This window comes from Micropterus dolomieu, linkage group LG13 (assembly GCF_021292245.1).
Source record: "Micropterus dolomieu isolate WLL.071019.BEF.003 ecotype Adirondacks linkage group LG13, ASM2129224v1, whole genome shotgun sequence".
NCBI lineage: Eukaryota > Metazoa > Chordata > Actinopteri > Centrarchiformes > Centrarchidae > Micropterus > Micropterus dolomieu.
The window spans coordinates 2,695,611-2,713,687 of NC_060162.1; the positions used below are offsets into that span (position 1 = coordinate 2,695,611).

The window sequence follows — 18,077 nt, forward strand, 5'->3', positions numbered from 1 at the left end:
CCATCTATCCATCGTCAAACGCTTATCCTGCGTCAGGGTCGCGGGGGGCTGGAGCCAATCCCAGCTGGCATCGGGCGAAAGGCGTGGTACACCCTGGACAGGTCGCCAGTCCATCACAGGGCGCCTTTGTGCCTTTTGCAGGACAAATAGACACAGAGTCCTAAATGTTATTTAGTATAAAGCACGTTCACGCCGGAAAAGTGACTGAATTAAGTTTGCAGAAATCAATAAATACGACCGGTTTTTGAGGGTGCACTATTCTCCCACACTGCAATGCACAAAGGAAATGGAGGGGGGAAAAAAATGAAATGTGTTGGTGGTGGTGAAACGGCTCCAGGAAGATCTCAGAAAACCAAATTAGAGGAGGTTAGATCTTAAAGATCTATAAAAGGTTAACATCAAGGGCAACTGGTCGAGGCTGAAGATGTTTCACCTCTCATCCAAGAGGCTTCTTCAGTTCCCCCCCTTCTTCAGTTAGGTCTTCAAGTATCTTTAACCACGTCCAGTTGCCCTTAATGTTAACCTTCCCTGTATAACTGTGACCTGGATGATTGAGAACCTTCACAGACAACATATGCAGTATGGATTTGTGACAACATCCACCGTGTTTGTTTCTGACTCTGAAGAACTTAACTGGCAGGAAAGGTTTCAAGATGCTGCTTTTCCTGTAATCTCAGCGGACTGACAAATATTTATTTCTCCGGCTCAGTTCATCGTCACGCAGGTCGGCTGGCGGAAAATTGCTCTGACATTTACGCTTGACATATAGCATCAAACACTGAAGCTAAGACAACAGGAGTGTCCATTACTGCGAATACAAGCTGACAGAATGAGGACAAAACCTTTAAAACACAAAGTGTAGTTTTAACCTGCTGCTTTAGTAGGTTTCTGTCTTTTAAATTTCACTCTTCAGCTCCATTTTTTACATTTCTGCTTTTTCACTGATGGAGGCCAGCGGTACAAACACAGCAAAGACTAGAGACTGGTATTTTATTCATAATGCTGACAATAAATAAATAAATTGACAATCAAAATAAGTAAATATGAAATATCTTAAGACATTAAATACATACGATCCCTGACTGCATTAATAAAAAACTGCTAAATTAATTAAGGAGGAAAAAAGAGGGGTCTTGTTACAGACTACATGATTGATGCATTTGGACTGTTGGACATTGGACAAGACGTCGTGCTGGACTCTGGGAAACTGAGATGGACATTTTCACAATTGTTTTAACCTTTCAAACCTCTCAAATGATTGATCGATAAATTGAGAAATTAAGATGACATAGATTTAGTTGTCCCAAAGGAAAATTGTCTTGGACACATACAGTTATCTGCTGTTAAAATATAAACAGTACACACACACACAATACTCTCAGTATATGCAGAGATTGCAATCAACCAAAAAATTGTACACTGCACATTTTGCAACAAGTTAATCAGCAAATAAATCGATAATAATAAAAGTAAGTATTGGGTGCAGCCTCAGCGAGGAATGATCTGGCTTATCAGAGCTTTTGCAACCGCTGCTGCGTCCTGTTTAGATGTTGATAACCGCTGATGAGGGTCAGTTAAAACACTATACGTTGAGAGATTAATGTCTGTTTTGCTGCAGTCTTTGCTGCAAGGTCAGCTCTGGCATTCCCCTGTGAGATAGGATCAGGGTCGGAGTCAGCTTTAAATCGACAAAAAACTTTTTCAGGCCTTTTTCATGCCCATGGTGCTGAACACTGCACGCCAAAGTGACCCAAATCTTTTATTGTTTTTTATTTTTTTTTGCTCATGTGACTCCGATCTGATTTTGAACAGTTTAATCAGCCCAAGTCAAATCCAATCTTTTCCAGTGCGTATTTGGTCCTCTTTCATATGTGGTCCAAATCAGCGACTTCCGCCTGGACATTCAGATCTGAATTCATGCAACTCTGACGTCACTCTAGAGCATCCGTCTTCACAATACTCAGTCATGGTGGGGTGTTGATGGTGGATAAGACACATGCCTTAGGTGTGAGAGACCTGTGTTCAGTTCCCACTGGGACATATCCATAAATGTGTCCCTGAACAAGACATTTAAGTTGCTCCAGAGGCGTGCGACCTGTGATCATCATATATAGCGAGTGTAAGTTGCTTTGGATAAAATAAATGTAAATGTCACATGCATGCTGCTTGTCCTGGTGGACACAGTAGAGAGACTGCACTGTAATGAAAAGGACAGAAACATTTGTCATATTTTGGTAGAAATGTGATCCAGTGAAAATTTTACCTGTATGACATCGTATTATTCTTTCTGCATGTCGACCTCTTTCAGGCCATGGCCACATTAGGTCACGATTTTAAAAAAAATGTGAAGAGTCAATCAAAAAAATCTGAACAATTAATAACAATTGAGCATTAAGGCCTGCGGTGTGAACATAGCCAAAGTGGCCCAAATCCTAACGTCTGATTTGGGTCCCTTTGGCCTGCAGTCTGACCGCAGCATCAGTTACTGTCCACCACTGGTTAATAAAAATAAAGTTTTGGACTGTTAGACTGTTCCAGTTTGGGTTCAGGAGGCAGACACCATCTCCACATTTAAGAGTAGGCTTAAGACTTTCCTCTTTGATAAAGCTTATAGTTAGGGCTGGCTCGGGTGAGTCCTGAACCATCCCTTAGTTATGCTGCTATAGGCCTAGACTGCCGGGGGATTTCCCATGATGCACTGAGCTCCTCTCTCCTCTACTTTCTCTCCCTCTGTATGCAACCTCATCCCATTATTGCATGTTACTAACACAACTTCTCCCCTTTCTGATAGTCTTGTGCTTTCTCGTCCCTCTCCTCTCTCCTATCACTTCCTGCAGGTGTTTCTGGCTCTGGAGCTGTGGAGTCTGGATCTGTGGTTGCGGGTCACCTGCTGCCCCCGTGTTCCTGCTCGACACCCTCTGCTGCAACGACTATTGTTGCTAGTCCTATTGTTATTATTGTTATTAACATTACGACTGTTACCATTAACACTACTATAAATATCTGTACCATTTTTCATTTCGTGTATAGCAACATCACCTTTACTGTCTGTACCTCTGTGTGTGTATATTATGTAGACTGCCTCCCTTCCCTCTCTCTCCTTCCATCCCTCTCTCTCTCTCTCTCTCTGTTCCTCTCTCTCTTTCTCTTTCTCTCTCTCTCCCTCTCTCTCTCTCCTTCACCCCCAACCGGTCGAGGCAGATGGCCGCCCACCCTGAGCCATGGTTCTGCTCGAGGTTTCTGCCTCTGTTTTTCCTTGCCTCTGTCGCCTAGTGCTTGCTCTTTTTTTGTTTGATGGGCTTCTGTAAATAACATCGTATTTACATTTTGAGTACGGTCTAGACCTGCTCTTTATGAAAAGAGCTCTGAGATAACTGTTGTTGTTATTTGGCACCATATAAATAAAACTGAATTGAAATTTGGACCCAAACAAATCATCAGATGAATTATGGGTTGTAATGATGGTTTGTCAACCTTATTCTATATTTTGAATTTTACACACATACAGCATCTTCTTATGTTGATTTTAGAGCTGAAACAAAATATATCTAACTATTTTGTTAAATGATTAATGACTCCCAAACATTTCCAAGATTTTTACTTGTTGTTTCAGGATTTGCTAATTGTCTTGCTCTTCTGTGATTTGTGAATTAGTCATTTAGCTGACGCTTTTATCCAAAGCGACTTACAATTGCTATATGTGTCAGAGGTCACACGCCCCTGGGACAATTAGGAGTTAAGTGTCTTGCTCAGGGATTGGTGAATGTCACGGTCGGGTCTCCCACATCAAAGGCATGTTTCTTATGCACTGTTCCATCACCACCCTGGCATTTTAACAGTGGTGGGAGAAGTATTCAGTACTGCAGCTCTCTACCTGAAGATCTGAAGCTGGAGAATCAGCACGTCTTTTAAATCACATCTCAAATCTACTTTTTTAAATCCTGTCTAATCTGTTTTAATGTTGTTGTTTTTTATCTTAATAATATATATTATTATATTATATAATAATTGTTGGGTATCTTTTTTCCATTTTATTTCACATCTCTGATTTTATTTGCCTCATTGTGAAGCGTTTTAATCCTGGTTAGGTTAGGACATCCTCCACACCAAACCCACCCAGCTCACAGTACCAGCCTCCACCTGTCAGAGGATCACAAACTTCCTGACTGACAGGAGTCAGCAGGTGAGGCTGGGGACTGGGGAATTCAGTGCTGTTCACTGTTCATATTGTATATTTCATATGTACCTACCTCACGTACATAACACCTGCACATAATACTTATTTACTCAAGCATCCTCTGCTCTGTCACACTGTGTGTGTATATGTACACATATATGTGTTTGTGTGTGTGTGTGTGTGTGTGCATATGTATATCACATCCACCTTCCACATAATAACACTACTTCTACTAATAATAATAATAATAATTTTCTCCAGCATTCTTTGCACTCGGCTCATTGCACTAATGTCTTGATTTGTCTGCATGGTCGTTGCTTTGGTTCATGGTGTGTATATATGTGTGTACTGCATACTGAATACTGTAGTCTGGACATTGTGAGCAATGCATGAACCAGAGTCAAAGTCCTCGTATGTGTACACAAATATAGTTTATTCTTATTCTAAACCAGTATATTGTAACTTTGTTCTGTGCTGTAAAAACAGTTTTTAACTCTATAAAAAGTTTATTATTGTTAAGTAAAGGTCTTTCAAATTGTTCGTAAGTGAAAGTGCAGATGTTGTAGAAGTATTATTTTTGTCCCCACAAACAATTAGTTCATATGAAAAAGGATAGATGACTTTCATGACTGACTGAAATATCTTAATGATTACTTTTGAGGCTTATATTTTGGATCTTGTGTTCCTTATGAGCATCTGTGTATAGCCTGAGATCTTCGGGCAGGGGCCTCCGGGTCTCTTCATGAGTCCAGGCTGAAATCTAAAGGGGACAGAACTTTTGCTGTCAGGGCCCCTGGGCTCTGGAACAACTTGCCCGAGGAACCCAAGCTGTCAGTCAGTTTCTTCTTTCAAGTCTCTTCTAAATATGCTCTTTTATAGGAAGGGATATCCTGATTTTGTGTGTGTTTCTGAAAATAATGCACTAATGCATAAGTAATCTACTTATTATTATTATTTTTATTAAAGTAAAGTGTGGAGGAAATTCTTGTGATAGGTGAACAAATAAAGAGAATTAGCCTACTCCAATATTCCCCTTATCTTTTATTTATCAAACATGTCATACTTGTTTCTGCAGAAAGGACAGAGCTCCCATCTCACAGGTGTGCCTCTTAGAAAAACAAGTTTGACTAAAGTTCAGGGGTTACAAAGTGCTTGACCTTTCGCTGTTATCACAAGAGCTTCTCCCAGAATAACTGCAAATTCAACTAGACTATCTGGCTGTTTACAGGAATCTGTGGTTAGGCACATCTTTGCACCCCGAAGCAAGTTACAAAGACCCGGCATGTCTCACGGTTGAATTATCATAAGACATACTGTAGATAAGGTTTGAACATATGTGATAAAGATTAGAACAGACAGGGCATGAATGATAAACTAACAAAACAAAAGGAGATATTCGCTTGAAAATGACTTAAATCATTAATCAATAGTGAAAAATCGCCTCAAATGCGTCAAAATCTGGTGAATATCTGCCTTCTTCTTCAGAGTCTCATCTGCCCACCGCCGGAGTTTTGACAGCTTTTTGGAGTCCGGCTGAAGCTGCGCGTAAAAAGCGCGTCCTCGTTTATCCGGTAACATCCGCATCAGTTCCTGCACATCTCTCTCTGCGAGCAGAGTCTGTCTCCCGCGTCCGGACTGAAAGCACTGACCGGGATACAAAGCTCACCCCTGTACGCGGATATATCAGCTCTTCATTCTTAGCATCCACATTGTTGTGATCGACTCTTTAAGAAAACTTCAGAGTGGATCTTTCTTCCAACATTATCTACACACATCCGATCTGGATCTGCGAGTCTGTGTTTCCTCCTCTGTTCCTCCTTCCTGACGCACCGCTTTTTCAAAGCATCCAGAGGGGTATTTGTGCCTCGATTTGTTGGACACCCAGTGTTGCATCACCAGATAGAGAAATTCTGCATATTCGTGCAGTAAAACAAACTTTTAAAGCTCTTGGCACGGAATGACGCACTGAAGCAGCCGAAGTAAAGATCTACAATTCCCGGTAAGTTCAGATCTGAGATGCGTTAACATTTATTCTGTAGCATGAGAATGTTCTTGTTTTTAATTTACAGTGTTGAGATTAGCACATTCATGTCGGCAAAAACAATTAGGGTACTCTCCTCCATGTTTAATGTAAATATTTCCTTCTTCCACATGTTTACTGTCAAAACATTTATTTAAATTGACTAAACAGAAAACGGACTCATTGGTTTAAAGAAAAGCGTTTGTGGACTTAAGGACAAAATGTGTTGTGAGCACAAATAAAGACACACCAACAAAGAGAAAGTGCTGCAGAGATGGATATTAAGGAGAACGACATGCACATTGTAGGCTTCACCTCAATCAGCTTCTGAGAAGGCAATAAAACATCTAAACTGACAGCTCCAAACAACCAAAATAAGGAAAAATCAACATAAACATTTTAGTTTCTGAAAACATTATAAACATTCCTACATGGACTCTTCTGTGACGATTTGTTAACCTTAAGAAAATCTTGACATACTGAATCTATCTCTCTGCTTCCTTCTGCCCCATCTCACCATCACTGGGCTGAATCTGCAAAAAATAACAATAAAAGAAATTTACATACAGACAGAAGTCAAGTCAGTTTAATTTACTGTATAAAGGCTGATGTAGGATATTTGCCTCAAAGGGCTTTTCAGTCTGTACAGTATGAGACACCATCTATCCTTATGGTATATTGAATAACTTTTGATCATGAGGGTCCATAGATTCTACACGTAAAGGTTTGTGCCGATGAGACTCACTGCCAGGAGTTTGAAAACATTTGGCGATTTTGGGCGCGGCCTATATCACAGATGCAGCTAAATTCATGGAACAGGTTCATATAAGCTTTTTGAATGTGCCATGTACAATGTGGGAATTACAGGCCAAAATGCGTTTACCTTGACTATAGCGCCACCTACTGGTGGACGTGTCATTTTGAGCGTCTGAGGTGTGTGCAGCAGTCTTGACCTCCCCTGTGAATTTCACTTTCATAACTCTTATGGTGTAGGCTGCAGATTTACTTTAACTTTTACCAACTGTAGAATGTGTGATTTCACAGCCCGTCCTCATCAGAACAACGGGCGTATAGGTTGATTTGGCAGCAGCTTATTACGACCCATAGGTCTACTTAGGTTTAATGTTAGGCTGCAATCTTTAGTGGCCAGCAAAGGAGGAAGTCTAAGGAGTGACAAAGCTAAAGAAGGAAGTTGTGGGGTGAATGGACGTTGGAAAATATTAACAAACTCCTTGGTAAAAGTAAGCACACTGCTGATAAAGACCTTAAACTTAAATTTGATAATGAATTGGTATCAGAGCCTCTCAGCCTGGCAACCAAATTAAATGATTATTTCCAAAGTACCATTGATGAGAACTGTTTTCTAACTCTAGTGTCTCTCAACAAAATATTGGCAACACCGACTCCTATATGGATGCCTTAACTCAAAATTCAAAGTTTAATATTCAAATAATTACAGAAAGTGAAGTAGAAAACATAATCTCTAAATTGAAAAGCTCTAAAGCATGGGATGTGTTTGGATTTCATACCAATCTTCTGAAGCATTATAAATCTTGTATCTTGGTGCCTGTGACCCATCTTATTAATCTATCAATCACGCAGGCATCCCCTTGAGTTGGAAGGTGGCAAATGTCATACCAATATATAAATCGGGTGGTAAATTAGACCCTGCTAATTATCGACCTATTAGCATACTTCCTATCTTCTCAAAGATAGCAGAAAAGTGGGTCGCTAATTCTATTATTGCGCATCTTAATGATTCCAATCCGGGTTTACACCCTATGCAATTCGATCTCTCCACTCAACTGAAACGGCTGTCTGCGTTTTTGTTGAGTAGGTGAAGTCTTATTTAGACAAAAACAGTTATGTTGCGGTTGTTTTTGTTGACTTTAAGCGTGCGTTTGATACTGTGAATCACCTTAAGCTCTTGTCTAGACTGTAAGTCACCCTATCTTCACTATACACAGGGTGTCCCTCAGGGATCGATTCTAGGTCCCCTGTTATTTCCACTTTATGTGAATAATTTGCCCAATGTGTGCAAAAATGTGGACACGATTATTTATGCAGACGATACAATAATTTTTACACAAGCCAAAAGTACTGATGATGCAGCCCATCAGCTTTCATTGGCTTTAAATGACTTGGCTGAATGATTCATGCCTGTGCCTTAATGTTAAAAAGACCGTATCAATGTTTTTTAGTAAACCTAAAACAACCGTGGCCGCTGTAAAAGTTCACTTGGGTGGACAAGAATTAATTAATGTTGAGGAATTTAAGTATTTGGGACTGCTGACTCGAAGTTATCCTTTAAAAAACACGTTAAAAAAGTTGTGAAAACTGTAAATGTTAATATACGGAACTTTAAACAGATTCGTACATCATTGACGGATACAGCAGCGATTACATTCCTGCACTCTATGATACTGGCTCATATTGAGTACTGTATCACAAGTTGGTCCTATATGAGTCATGCTGCTATTGGGCCAATCGAAGTATGCTACAAAAGAGTATTGAAAATATGAGATAAGAAACCTTCGTCATATCACCATTGTCAAATTTTAGATAAATATAAGTTTTTAAATGTAGCTAATTTCAAATTATTTAAATCAGCCTGTCTAATCTATAAGGTTATACATGGTTTAGCGCCTCCACCACTGAGTGATTTTATTAAACAAAAGTCTAGCAGTGTTGCCGGGACTTGAGTGACTAGAGCCACTATGAGAGATGATTGTGACTTGGCGTTTAGGCGAACTGCCTTTTCACAGAACATTCTGTCATATCAGGGAGTGAGCTTCTGGAATAGTATTCCACTGTCAGTGAGGGGAAGCACAAGTCTTCCTACCTTTAGGAGTCATTTAAAAGTGTGGCTGAGGGACACACAAACATGTGATCATGTTTAGTTAATTATTATATATAAGACGTAAAACAGAGTAGTGCATTATAAAAAAGGGATACAATTTTCAGTGTGATAAGGGTTATGCAATAAGAATCAGTATAACTTGGGTTGTGTAATAGGGTTCAGTGTAATGTGGGTCAGTGCAAGATAGGTTGGTGTAATATGGATCAGTGCAATATCAGGTTTGACAGGGCATGTGCAAAATTGTGGTTTGTGTAATATAGTTGATGCTTTTCAATTTTTTTTATGTACTTTGTTGCCCACTCTTGTTGTTACTGTCTGTTCTGACATGATGTGATCACTGTTTTTGTCCTTGTTTCTCTGTATATAGCCTGTATATAGTGTATTTGTATGTATTTATTAATTTGTGTTTAACATCAACCTGTCGGGGGGTCTGCAGATGGAAATCTGGCATATTTACATTTGTGAAAATGTTCATTAATATGTATTGTCCCTTTTTCCAAATAAATAAATAAATAAATAAACTTTCACTCAGGAGACCGAGGTTGACTTTCTTTCGCCCAAGTCCCGGGAGAAAGAAAGTCAAAGTTGGCATGTTTTAAGTTAAATAATGTTTTGTAGATGACTTATGTAATGTACTTATTTGAACCCAAACCAGGATATTTTCCTAAACCTAACCTAGTGGTTTTGTTGCCCAAAATTAACCAAACCTCCACTGTTTCAAAACCTACTGGTACTGTACCGGTACGCCTGTCGCTGGACTGGTACCTGCCAATGCTCGTGCATGTCGTTTTATGCAACGGTCATATATGTTGTATTGTGACAATTGACAAACCTAATTTGTCATATGTATGAGGACGTGTTGGATTACAATAGGGTTCCCATCACCACTGTTGTTGGGGTCCAACCTGCCTTGCAAGCATGGCCCCCAGCCCCCACAGGCCTGGGTCCCTAATAAGATGGATTATATTCATATCTTGACAACAAAATGTGTATCTCTCTTGTAGATCTCCCTCACGGTGCCAAGATCACATGGCGTCACCTTGACTGACAATCATCGGCCCCTCAGTCTCTCCTCTTACTGGGGAACCCTGTATCTCAATGGTCCACCACAGAAACACCCCTTTGCTGTCACGCACTCTGTAAGAGTTCAAAAAGTTTTCCTCCTGTCACCAGCATGGCAGCTGCTCCTGATGCACCTTGCCTGTCGGAGCTCGGCGGACTCCTCAACAGGAACATTAGTCTCATCTCCGGCACCCAACCCTGCAACCGGAGCACCGTCAGGACCTCACCTTACACCCCGCAAGCCACGGCAGCCTTCGCCATCGCCATCACCTTCATGATGATCCTGACCATCGTTGGGAACATCCTGGTCATCATCGCCGTACTGACGTCCCGATCCCTCAAGGGGGCTCAGAACCTCTTCCTGGTGTCGTTGGCTGCAGCAGATATTTTAGTGGCCACGCTTATCATTCCCTTCTCGTTGGCTAATGAGCTGCAGGGCTACTGGGCGTTTAGTTCCATTTGGTGTGAAATCTACCTGGCGCTGGATGTTCTCTTCTGTACCTCCTCCATTGTGCATCTGTGCGCAATAGCACTGGACCGCTACCTGTCCATCTCTCGGCCCGTGTCCTATGGCGCCAAACGTACTCCCATCCGCATCAAGGCGGCCATTATCGTAGTCTGGCTGATCTCTGCAGTCATTTCTTTCCCTCCTCTTCTCACCCTGGATAAGAGCGAAGGAGGTGAAGAGGTGTGTGAACTAAACAGCGAGCGCTGGTATATTCTCTACTCCACCATTGGCTCATTCTTCGCCCCCTGTGTGATAATGATTCTGGTGTATGTGAGGATTTATCAGATTGCTAAGAAGCATACACGCTGCCCGCCCGGACAGAAGCATAAAGCAGAACAAGGAGGAAATGCCAGCATGGCGACCGGTGAGCCTCCGAGGAAATTATCTGAGCAGTTACAACAGAATGGGGATCATGGAAGTACGACTGCCAGCCAAGGAGAAAAAGTCCCGACCAAAATGTCTGGCACTGATTCCACCTCGTCATCACTTCGAAAACCACCTGAGAATACCACCAGCCAGGACACTCAGCACTACCCTCCTAATTCGAGTACCACTCCAGTCCAAAAATCCACCTCCTCCCCCTCAATCCCCCCAAATGACAGCCAAATCCTCTCAGCTGTTCCCCACAAAGAGTCCCAGGCAAATCCTGACGAAGGGGGGGAAGCATTTCCCGACAACACCTCCAGCTCAGGCTCTGACGCCGAGCTGGAAATGGGCGAGGAAGATGTTCTTGCAGAGGACGGCAAAGAAGAGACGAACAAGACTGATGAGCAAACTTTGGGATTGCCCCAGAGCAAAGGGTTCAGAGTTCAGGTTCTAAACTTGGCCTCCAGATACAAAAACACTATGGCCACATCATCTGGCACCCAGCTGGTACCAGAGGAAACACATAAGAATCAGGGGACCCCCATATCCCGCCGCAAAGCCATGGTGAACAGGGAGAAGAGGTTCACCTTCGTCTTGGCTGTGGTGATGGGAGTGTTTGTGATCTGCTGGTTTCCCTTCTTCTTGTCTTACTCTCTTAAGGCAGTGTGCCCTGAGACTTGTGCAATCCCCGACCCTTTGTTTAAATTCTTCTTTTGGATTGGCTACTGCAATTCTTGCCTCAACCCAGTCATATACACCATCTTCAACAATGATTTCAGGAAGGCTTTCAAGAGGATACTGTGCAGGGACACAAAGGGTACGTTCTTCTAGGAATGAAAGTATTATTATGTTTTGAACTGCGGGCGGACAGAAACATAATTTGAAGATAAAAAATGATTTCTTTCTTGACCCTCTTCAGCACAGACATAAACACATGTACATTAAGGAGGAAATTGCATCCATTTTCTTTTCTCCTCATTTGTCTGAATGCTGTTAGCTGAGTCAGAGAAGCAGTGACAAAGTGGGAGATTTTAGAAAGCCACAGTCAAGTGGCCAAATCAATTATCTTTAATGTTATTTAAGAATACACTGTAATTGTATATTCAATGACTGTGACGGAGAATGATTGGATTATATTTTGAAACGGAAGTCAAGAGGATACAGGGTCTGTGTTCACTAATTTAAAGTACAAACAGAACTATGATGTTTGATGGTGGATGTGTTTTTGTGTGTGTGTGTATGCATGGGAGTGGAGGAGAGTTGCCTAAGGGTCTTACTGGAAGAGAACAAATATCACTAAGTGTCCTTTATCTGAGATAAAATGGGCACTCAAAGAACACAAGATCAGGAAAAATGTGAGCATCCTCCTCTCTGTGCCTCTTCCTCTCACTCTTTTCCTTCCTCAGTGTAGAGCTGTAACTTGGGATGTGTAAATTATGACAGATAGAGCTTTTATACATTTGTGTATGCCTTATTCTCTGTGAACTCTTCTCCCTGAGAATCGCTCATTAAGGTTCTGATAGCCAGAGGCTTAAACAGGAAAAACTAGAGTAAGAGAAGCGAAAATCAGCAGAGGCTGTTTGAAAGATGGGAACTACTTGGAGGCAGCACACGCTGAGCTGTTCACTTCCCCCCTTTAATCTTTTCTCCTCTTTAATGCTATTCTTTTCCTCAGTTAAACTAAAAATGACCCAGGTGGTCAGTGCATGTGTTTCAGGAAAGCAGTTGCAGCTGAACGTGTATTGTCATTGCGATATTGATTTATTTGCAACATTAAATGAACACGATGGACAGTAAGCTTCATATCCTAGTCAGCATGCTCCCTGCCAAAGTAATACAGACTGGATCTGAACTCTGCGCTGACCCCAAAAGACGAGCAGAATCCCTGATGAAGACGCTCCTCCTCACTCTGGACTGATCTGATTTTGTGGGTGTGTGAATACCGAGTGTGTGTGTGAGAGAGAGAGAGAGAGAGAGTGAGTTTTCAGCTGCATGTTTTTCAAAAATGCACTTCTTATCTTTTCAAAGCCAATAGAAATTTGCTTGACCATAGCATCCAGTACTGTATCCACTGGTGTTAGAATCAGCTTTTGTACAGTGTAAGCTTAAACTTAAAACAGTATTCTTGCAACTTGTTTTAAAGTCCAACTGAAATTAAATTGCATGTTTTTTTCTGTAACAGCACACATGTCTGCTCCGTTAATTACACGTCTTGTGCTCAGTTTTACAGCCATGCTATCAGCTCTGCAAAGCTTGGAGCTGATGCTAACATTAGCTTGCTAACATGCTACCGTGATGATGTTTTGCAGGAATAATGTTTCACTGTCATAGTTTAGCGTTTTAGCGTGATAATATTTGCCGATCAGCACTAAACATAAAGTGCAGCAGAGGCTAGCTTTTGGTATTGGGTGATAAATTATTTGACAAATGAACATTTTAACACCACTGCTTACAAAACAATGTTTGTGGGCCACTGCTCTTGCTCATTATTGTCTCTTTCCCGCCACCCACCAGTATGTCCCATATACTTTACGTCAATATGCTGCCATGCAAATAAAAATAATAATAAATAAAAATTTCTAGTCTGTAGCAAAGTTTCAGAAGTGCAACTTATAGTTCAAAAAAATGAAAAAATTCATAATACAAAGTGTAAATAACCTTGTTTGCAGCAGGAGGCTGAGCTAGCTAATAGAGATCGAAGTCAAAGCCTGGGGACATAGTGACCATACTCAAATAGTAAACCACTGTAGCTTGTGAGCTATTTGCTTACATGCTATCCAGCTGTGAACAGCTAGTCAGTCACATTCATGGTCACGTGTTCACCATTGGACTGAGAAAGCTGAGAAACAGTTAAGTTTATTCAAAAGATTTGTACCATCAACTCTTGTCTCACAACTGTCTTAATGAGCAGTGTTGACAGCAGAGGTTAAATAAAACTAAGTGGTGACCTCTAGCAAATTAGCTCCTCACAGCCTCCTCCATTTTGGACTCGGTTTAATAATAATAATAAATTGAATTTGTATAGCGCTTTTCACGAACTCAAAGTCGCTTTACAGAATGATAAAGAAACATGACAAAAAAAACAAACAAAAAAAACAAAACAGCTATGGATAGGCAGAGGAGAAGAGATGGGTCTTAATGCGAGACTGGAAAATGGTGAGGGACTCAGAGGTGCGGATCTCACGGGGGAGGGAGTTCCAGAGCCTGGGAGCTGCCCTGGAAAAGGCTCTTTCCCCAAGACTGCTGAGCTTGGACTTGGGGACGTAGAGGAGACCGGCTGAGGTGGATCTGAGGGACCGCGAAGGTTGGTAGGGGGAGAGGAGGACAGTGAGGTATGAAGGGGCCAGGTGGTGAATGGCTTTGTAGGGACCAGGATTTTGTATGTAATCCGGTGAGAAATGGGAAGCCAGTGTAGTTGTTTTAGGACTGGAGTGATGTGGTGCCAGGATTTGGAGCAGGTAATGAGTCAGGCGGCTGAGTTCTGGACCAGTTGGAGTCTTTTTATGTAGATTGAGTTGATACCAAGGAGTAGTGAGTTGCAATAGTCCAGCTGTGAAGAGATGAAGGCGTGAATGAGTCTTTCAGCAGCAGAGGGTGTGAGTGAGGGTCTGATTTTGGCAATATTTCGAAGGTGAAAGAAGGAGGTTTTAATGACATGACGGATGTGGGGCTTAAGGGAGAGGGTTGAATCAAAGATCACACCGAGGTTAAAGGCCTGGGGAGATGGGGAGACAATGGTGCGGTCGATGGTGAGAGTGGGGTTATTGGCTTTGCTGAGAGTGGATTTGGAGCCTATGAGGAGGAATTCTGTTTTATTGCTGTTTAGTTTGAGGAAGTTGTGTTGCATCCAGGTTTTAATCGCTAACAGGAGTTGATGTGGGAGAGGGGGGGATTTGGTGCTGAGGTAGATCTGGGTGTCATCAGTATAACAGTGGAAGTTCAGGTTGAAGTGGCGGAGTATCTGACCAAGGGGGAGGATGTAGATGATGAAGAGAAGGGGGCCAAGTACGGAGCCTTGAGGAACGCCTTGGGTGACTGTGACTGTAGCAGAGGTGTGGTTATGAAGAGAGATGAAGTGGGATCTGTTGGAAAGGTAGGAACGGAGCCAGGTGAGTGCAGTACCTTCAATACCAAGGTCTTGGAGTCTGGAGAGCAGGATGTTATGGCTCACAGTATCGAAGGCTGCACTCAGGTCAAGAAGAATAAGGATGCTGAGGGAACCGGTGTCAGCAGAAGTGAGGAGGTCGTTGAAGACTTTGAGGAGAGCAGTTTCTGTGCTGTGGAGGGGGCGAAAACCAGATTGGAAGGGTTCAGATTGGTTATTGGCATGGAGATGAGTTTGTAATTGTGAGGCGACTATACGTTAGAGGGTTTTAGACAGAAAGGGGAGGTTGGATATTGGGCGGTAGTTATTAAGGGAAGCGGGGTCCAGACCAGGTTTTTTAAGGACTGGGGTGACAGCGGCAGTTTTGAAAGCAGAGGGGACAGTTCCAAGGGACAGTGAGGAGTTGAAGAGGTTAGTGAGGTAGGGGGAAAAGAAGGGGAGGCATGACTTCATGAGAGGAGTAGGGAGGGAGTCAAGTCAGCAGGTAGTGGGTTTGGAAGAGCTGATGAGTTTAGAGATTTCAGGGGTAGTGACCAGGTCAAACTGGGAGAGGAGGCAGTGTGGAGGAGGAGGTGGGAGGTTAGGCATAGGGGGAAGAGGGTCCGTGGTTTGTTATTAATCAACGGCATAGATTTCCACAAAAATGTGAACTAGGTGTAAAAGATTCATGCAGACCGCCTTGGTTAATTCCACTTATATTTACTGATTTCTCTGTAAAGTTTGGTCTTAACACACTCACCATCTTTGCTGTTAATCAATCACGAACACAGATCACTTTGACTATTTTTTTTTACTGCAAAAACAAAATGAATTTTGTGATTTCAGTTGGACTTTAAGTTTAAAATAGTTATCAAAGTACCAGTCAGTATTGCCTTGTATTTACTTGTATCTTCTATCTCTGCTCCTGTGTTGTTGTGTCCTAGTGCTATGCTTTTATTTTGAAATCGCATCATATTAAGGGTTGAATAAAGGACAAAGTGAGACATACATAAACACTGCTTATTGTTTCAGATGAGGGCGGGTGGGATTGACTGTGAGCACTTACAGAGAATAATGGAATCAGACAATTTACCATCACTGCTTTCTGTCAGAGTGTTTAGGGAGAATTATCTTTGTCTGCTTCAATAACCAGAATATAAGATACAATAATATAGGGACATGGATATGTACAAATAGGTACATTAAACCTAAAGTGTTAGGTGTAGTGAGGCAAAAGAAGACTTGTAGACAGGGTGTCAGCACCCTATTGTCACATACTCACCTAATAATTACCAAAAAGTACCACACATCCTAAAAATAGACAACATATCTGTAATATTAAAGGTGATAATTAACTGGACAAGACTCATGATAGACCACATGGTTTAATATGTGAGCTGTCTGACAGCCAAAAAGCAGAATGTGTTGTTTACTTCTTGCAGTGAAGACACACTTATGACCTAAATGTAATGAAAGGCGTTAAAGGCTTCCAGTGGTGTAATTCAGTGTAATCAGGACAGCTCCCATCATCTCCTGGTGAGTTTTGTCTCCAGGAGCTGGGGAGTTATTTAAAAATTAAACTTTATAAAACTATTTAAAAAACGTTTATTAGAGCCCCTATGGATTTAAAAACTAATGGTATGTTCAAAAAAGACACTGTGGCAGAAAGCAATGTGCTCTAATACCTGGTATCCAACTGCCTGGCCACAGATCTGACCCTGGATGCTAAAGCTGTTTCTCAATACCGAGTTCGCCAAGTTCGGACTTCTGCACTTTAAAGCTCGGACTTGGCAAGTTCGGCTCGGGTACAAACTCCCAGGAAAGGGAGCACGCAGTCAGTCATTCACCATTTGGAACAGCAACGACTTGATGACGGCCGGACCCGTTAGCGGGCGCGACCTCACATCTCCGAAAAAGAAAATCAACCACATATTTGGATTTTAAACAACTACATTCCAGTAAAAAAACCCTCTTAAAACGGTATGCTCTGACACAGCAGTATTTTAACTTACAGTTATGAGTCTTCTCCTCTGACATTTCCGCCTTTTGGCACAAAATGCATTCTGGGAAACCTGGCAATCCAGGTACAAGTCACCACCGATGCAGGCTCTGTAAAACGAGGGGAGCAAGAACACATCCAGGTATTTAGGCTGCGACTGATGACAAGAACACAGATTGTAATGCCTTGTTCACACTGCCAGACCAATTCCTTTTTTTGGCATATCCAGATTGATTTTAGAAAGTCTGGACAGCAAAGGTAGAACTAAAGCCTTGCGGGTGCTGAAAGGGGACTTTTCACCGGAGCGTCTGTTTTAAGGTGTTGGGGAGTACCACATGTTTTAAAAAGTAATATAATGCCTATAGTGTTTTCAGAGAAAGCTGTGTGAAGTGAAACATTTCCTCAAGTGATCAGCTGGAGAAAATTAAAAGAATCTGTTAGTGTGGAGAAAGAAGTGAGCTCACACCAGGCTGCTGTAGGCTCCAGTTTCAAATGATTGGAGAAGCTCCAGGTTATGGGTCATTAAGTTCCTTTGGTAGAAAGGGAATGAGGGATGAGGGGATGAAGGGGGAAGTTGAATGTTTGCAGGGAAGGGAAAGGGAGGTTGGGTCGAGCAATCAGAGTCAAACGTGGCCCGCTGAGTAGCACAGGTCTAGATAGGCTTGTCAGGTGAGAGGTGTGGTTAAGGTGTGGCTCTGCTCCCGAACCTAAGTTAACTTCATATACAGGTGCTGGTCATATAATTAGAATATCATCAAAAAGTTGATTTATTTCAGTAATTCCATTCAAAAAGTGAAACTTGTATAATGTATACATTCATTCCACACAGACTGGTATATTTCAAGTGTTCATTCCTTTTAATTTTGATGATTATAACTGACAACTAATGAAAACCCCAAAATCAGTATCTCAGAAAATTAGAATATTGTGAAAAGGTTCAATATTGATGACACCTGGTGCCACACTCTAATCAGCTAATTAACTCTAATCAGCTAATTAAC

The 18,077-nt window shown here is 41.8% G+C and overlaps 1 protein-coding gene across 1 annotated transcript; it reads left to right on the plus strand.

The window, feature by feature from the left end:
- Positions 1–10,231: 10,231 nt before the first annotated feature.
- Positions 10,232–11,824, plus strand: LOC123981977 (alpha-2B adrenergic receptor). Its single transcript, XM_046067268.1, has one exon. The coding sequence runs from the start codon at positions 10,232–10,234 to the stop codon at positions 11,822–11,824; it is 1,593 nt and encodes a 530-aa protein (XP_045923224.1).
- The last annotated feature ends 6,253 nt before the right edge of the window (positions 11,825–18,077 follow it).

Bases quoted from the DNA above. Each gene is read 5' to 3' on its own strand.
- LOC123981977 (XM_046067268.1), top strand. From the start codon at position 10,232: ATGGCAGCTGCTCCTGATGCACCTTGCCTGTCGGAGCTCGGCGGACTC.